The sequence below is a fragment of the Epargyreus clarus genome, unplaced genomic scaffold (assembly GCF_041222505.1).
Source record: "Epargyreus clarus isolate Ecla_fem2 unplaced genomic scaffold, WU_Ecla_fem_2.2 ptg000005l, whole genome shotgun sequence".
In the NCBI taxonomy this organism is placed as follows: Eukaryota; Metazoa; Arthropoda; class Insecta; order Lepidoptera; family Hesperiidae; genus Epargyreus; species Epargyreus clarus.
Genome location: NW_027332213.1, coordinates 13304399 through 13310003, shown reverse-complemented (window position 1 = coordinate 13310003; position 5605 = coordinate 13304399). Strand labels below are relative to the sequence as shown.

The 5605-nt window shown below is 34.8% G+C and overlaps 1 protein-coding gene across 1 annotated transcript; it reads left to right on the top strand.

The window, feature by feature from the left end:
- The first annotated feature begins 3099 nt into the window (after nucleotides 1-3099).
- Nucleotides 3100-5345, top strand: LOC140742339 (uncharacterized). Its single transcript, XM_073073247.1, has 2 exons — nucleotides 3100-3708; nucleotides 4982-5345. The coding sequence occupies exons 1-2, from the start codon at nucleotides 3533-3535 to the stop codon at nucleotides 5247-5249; spliced, it is 444 nt and encodes a 147-aa protein (XP_072929348.1). The 5' UTR covers nucleotides 3100-3532; the 3' UTR covers nucleotides 5250-5345.
- Nucleotides 5346-5605: the final 260 nt, after the last annotated feature.

The following is a 5605-nucleotide window of genomic DNA, read 5'->3' as shown; positions in this document are numbered from 1 at the left end:
TAAAAACGATTGAGCGTATGAAAGAATGGTTGGCACTAAGTATAATAGATTTTTTCTAAAAGATGTTAACGTATTTACCATAACAATATTAGCCCTAGAAGCACATAATCGAAATCGAAAAATCTGTGGCCTTTAATATTGAATAATTTGCGACGCAGACCAGAGATCTTATAAAACTTTTGAGACAACTGTAAGAACGCTAAATTATCAGCCATTCCTCTCATTAATTATATGTTTTACCCGACTGTGGAGGGTAATGTTTTTGTTTTATTCTTTGACATAGCTTCCAGCCCAACGGTTTGTCATTAATATACGTGGTGTCGTTGGATTCGACTTAAATTGTGAAAGTAACATAATAATTTTAGGCAGTCAGGTTTGTGTTTTATATTAATTACTAGTTGCTTAAGTGGCATTATAACACATCTTGATCAATAAAAGTGTTATTTATCCATTTGACTTAATCATTTAATTTATTTTTACCTGCTTCAAATTGCATAATCTACCCGGTAGAAAAGTAATCAGTTCACCTTTTATAACATCTTCTTAATTTAAGAGATTGTATTAAAGAGTAAAGTGACATATTTTGTACCGTGTTATTTCAGTCCGCTTCGTTGTTTCGGCCAAGAACAGTGTTATTCTGCTGCTGCACGATGGATATGTGTACTACAGGGACTCGTGTCGAGGCATTCCCGCAGGTTGTGTCAAGTTCTCGTGTTACTATAGGCTCGCTCACCGCTGCAAAGCTAATGTCATCATCACAAAGCATAACAACACCATCAATGAAATAAATTTTAAACACAACCACGGCCGTCCTACTTATAGGTTGGACAGTAGTGGATTGTTCTGTGAATTGGTGGAGTGAATGAAGCCTTAAGAAAAGCGCTAAATGAGCCTTAAGCACAGTGCTAAATGAGCCTTAAGATGAGCCTTAAGAAAAGTGCTAAAGAAATTTCGTACTTTTTTGGGAATAGTGGATCTGGTCATGTTTTATTAGTATCAAATACTAAAGGAAATAGTAGTAGTAATCAATTAACTAATTAGTCATCTTTTAGTAAAATTGTAAACCTATAATTATTTGTATGTAAATTTTTTAAATTGTTCATTTTTATTGTTACCTTAGTTTGTAGTGAGTGAGTCCTGAATGTAGACTTATGTGCAAACTGCTTCTTTTATTTGAACACTTTTAATATAAAATATTACCTTTTATTGTATCAAACAGCGACCCTTAGGGTCATGAAATAATGGAAATCTAATTAGAATATTATTCAACGACTGTTTTAAACTCTTTATTAGAAATGAACATATTCTCATATTCTACACTCTTAATATAAAATATTACCTTTTATTGTATCAAACAGCGACCCTTAGGGTCATGAAATAATGGAAACCTAATTAGAATATTATTCAACGACTGTTTTAAACTCTTTATTAGAAATGAACATATTCTCATATTCTACACTCTTAATATAAAATATTACCTTTTATTGTATCAAACAGCGACCCTTAGGGTCATGAAATAATGGAAACCTAATTAGAATATTATTCAACGACTGTTTTAAACTCTTTATTAGAAATGAACATATTCTCATATTCTACACTCTTAATATAAAATATTACCTTTTATTGTATCAAACAGCGACCCTTAGGGTCATGAAATAATGGAACCTAATTAGAATATTATTCAACGACTGTTTTAAACTCTTTATTAGAAATGAACATATTCTCATATTCTACACTCTTAATATAAAATATTACCTTTTATTGTATCAAACAGCGACCCTTAGGGTCATGAAATAATGGAAACCTAATTAGAATATTATTCAGCTACTGTTTTAAACTCTTTATTAGAAATAAACATATTCTCATATTCTACGTTTGTTTTTCTTCGATAGAGCGAAGATTAGCACCCAATATCTAGCAACACTTTAAATTGCAAGACCTCTTAAAGTGCTGAGAGTTAGACTTTTCAGTATAATTATAAACTGGGCTTTACTTGGCCGAAGATCGCGTTATACTTTTATTAGCAAAGTTTTGCTTTTTCTTGGTTACTTCATTTTGACAAAAATTAAGATCATAATAAGAATATTATTAACATCTTTTCTGGGTGGAGTAGAGTTGGCCTGAAAATATTATAAGATGTCCATATTGTCCAAGATATCCTGACATCGACATCATTTTAGTGTATTTAACGTTGTGACATTCATTTTCTTTTATTATTAAAAATCCAACGATTTAATGGGTGAAATTCATGTCTATTTTAGCCCAATTCGTAAAGACGTCCAGTGGTTCGGTGCTCTTGTTCATGGCAGGTTATACCTTCAGCAAGAACGGCATGATCAGGGCTGGTGGATCTAGGTACGCATGTTGCAGTCGGATTTCCAAGAGATGTGCCGCCTTCGTCCATGTGTCCAAAGATGGTGAAGTCCTCAAAACTAATTTGGACCACAAACATGATCCTCCATCGTACGTCATAACGAAAGAAGGTTACTTCGTTAAAACTAATTTTAGGTAGACAAATTGAAATTTAATAGAGATAAGTGGAGTAGGGTCGAACTACCAATGGACTATGATGATCTTAGCTACACCTAGTGCAGTGCTGTTGTATGTTAAAATGTGAGATGTGGCATTATACCGATATGAGTCGCGTTAATTTGGGACTTGTATGCGTAGTACTCGTAATAAAGTTACAGATGTCCATCCGTGGCAGTGATCATTTAGTATGTGTAGACTATATCTAAATTTGACTAATGTAAATATCTGTGGTAAATATCCAATAACAATGTTTAATGTAATAAATAAATTAATACTATGGCATCTAGATATTTGAAATTTTATATTGTGTTGATGTTACTGGATAAATTGATTGACGTATACTTTATTTCAGCTCTTCTGTTAGTTTCTTAATAGGTAATTATAACAATGTTAAGAAATTCCTTTTTAATGTATAAGTTGTCATTAAAGTTATATAAAAGTTCGTCCTCATTAATTTTATTTTAAGTAAGCATTTAAAATTGTACGCTCTGTCGCTGAATTTACAATCTTAGTTAATATACTTTTAAATTTCACAAACAACCAAAATATTTGATACTGTAATGAGAACTGATGAACAATTTCAATATGCAGCTCTTTATTGATAAAACGGATATAAGTTTTCATTTATGAGCCAATAACTAAGCATAGTTCTTCAACATATTTTTCGTTAATTAATGTATTCCTTGCAATACTGGCTATACCATCTGCTATATCTGGTGAATCCACCACGAGGGTTAGAAGTCAAGAAACGATCTATTTGTAACTCGTGCGCTAGACGACCGTCTCTCGGTAGCGGTAGTTACCACTTCGGTACCTACTTCGGTAGCGGTAGTCGTCATTATTATACCATACGTACAATGTTTGTATAGTATAATAATGACATAGCATACATGTCTTCATTATTATTATAAAGAACATTTATTCGAAATGTAATATTTTGTCCCAATATCATTTCACAGATCCATACTTTATAACTCTTTTCAACGGGAAACGCTTGCTCATGAGCGGCGGGTACACATTCCACAAGAAGTCTGGTGAGAAGTACTCTGGTGGGTTCCGGTGGCAGTGTTCCTCCAGTAAGATCAAACGGTGCAACGCTATCGTGGTACTCTCTGAAGATGACAACTCAGTGATAAGGATTCATGGTTTCCATAATCACGAACCTCCCAACTATCAAATGACAATTGACGGCACATATATCAAAATTTAGTCAGAATGCCTTAGCAGTTTATGTAAGCCATACACGCTACGGTTTACCAGACAGTTTACTTGCGCCGGTTTCCCTGTACAGGTCGACCGCACGTCGGTAGCGTGTATGGGGACGTTCCGGTGTACCGTACAGTGTTTAGTTATGTAGCTATGGCATCGATTGAAAATGAGGGCCGACGCCGTTCGGTGTCACACGAAAGAATTGATTTTTGATCTTGCGCCGGTCGCCTGCACAGGTTATACCCGCATATAGTCCGGTCTACTCGCGCAGGCATACCTGAACAGGTAGACGTCTTCGATGCACCGTAGTGTGTATGGCAGGTTTGTATGTGACAATTATATTCAAACCACAATTTTCTTTTTTGACTAACACAAACTAAGCCGATATTTTTGTACTGGTGATTAAGATCATAAAGACACAAGTAGAAAATATAAGACTTTTTACGGGCACTTGACTCTTATTTTTTGACTAGCTGACCCGACAAACGTGTTGCCATATAAATAATTATTATTTCAGTCTTATTGAAATAATATATTGGATAAAAGGGTTATTGAACATAATGTATGATCTAATAAATAATATCTACAAGTTATTTATTGTTACTTAGAATGATATTCAAATCTTCGGCTATCTATTTCAAAAGCCGTTGAACGCAAGTTTGGGATCAAATTTGTAGCAAATTCTATGCTCTATATTTTTTTTTAAAGATGTTAACTTCATTAGAGTTTTGTAAACGATAAAAACCGTGAAACAAAACCAGTTTTTGTGACCTATGATCTAAGTAACTAATGACGCAAACGTTCGTTTTTACGAAGCCATATGAGACAACCGTTAGAACGTCAAAATTCAGATATATATGAGTTTCTAACTTAGATATTATCTCTCATTTCGATGTTAATCCCCTAATGTAATTAGACTATATGTATATATTTCCTATAATCCTCTTAGTCGTGAAAACTATTAAAATACGTATAAGATGTGCTTGAATAGTACGAGTAAGTATGCAAGATTGTGTCACAAATATACCTATATTATTACAGCCGCCTTTTGAAGGGAATTCCTCGTTATTTAACTGCAGCATCACCGCAGCTATTTCGAAGACGCCACTAATTTTACAGTGCTGTTAACTGCTGTATTATGTAGCTTTCCGACTGATATAACCTAAACTAACCTAACCCGCTGGCGCCAATGTCTTAGACGTCCTTGATTCTTAGGAATGGGTTAATGACGAAGTTTTGGTTTTCTTACAGAGCCGCAGTTTATAAACATGCTCACCGGTAAGACGCTCCTAATGGTAGAGAGTTACACATTCCATAAAAACGCTGACGTAATGTACTCCGGTGGCATTCGGTGGTCCTGTTCGTCGAAGGGCAGCCGCAAGTGCCACGCCTTCGTAGTGTTGTCTAAGGACGCGAAGTGCATCCTGAGGATCGGAGGCATACATTCCCATGAACCACCTCGTTTCCAGGCGACGCGTTCAGGATATATAAGACTTACTGATAAATAAAAATTGAATATTGTACTTTTCTCGCTAAACTTACGTAGTAACTATTTATAAATCTCTGGCTAAACTACGATGTAATAAACTTTTGAATCTTCTTGATTAGATTGTTTATCTGCCATTTTACCCTTTGCAACATCAGTAACTTCATCAAAACAAAATGTTTTGATATAGTAAAAAAATGCCAACGGAAGGTTGATTTAAGTTTAAAAAAGGCGGATACCTTATTTCCAGATGCGACCCTTATAACACTGACCAATGGCAAAACCCTTCTGTTAGTTGACGGGTACACGTTCCATAAAGGGGGTGGCGTGCGATGTCATGGGGGCATCATGCTTATCATCTATTCTGCTCGTTTTATT

What these genes read in the sequence shown, in the direction of transcription:
- LOC140742339 (XM_073073247.1), top strand. Translation starts at nt 3,533, where the DNA reads ATGAGCGGCGGGTACACATTCCACAAGAAGTCTGGTGAGAAGTACTCT. An exon ending in CACGAACCTCCCAACTATCA is followed by an intron (nt 3,709 to 4,981) that starts AATGACAATTGA and finishes ACGAAGTTTTGG; the next exon opens with TTTTCTTACAGAGCCGCAGT.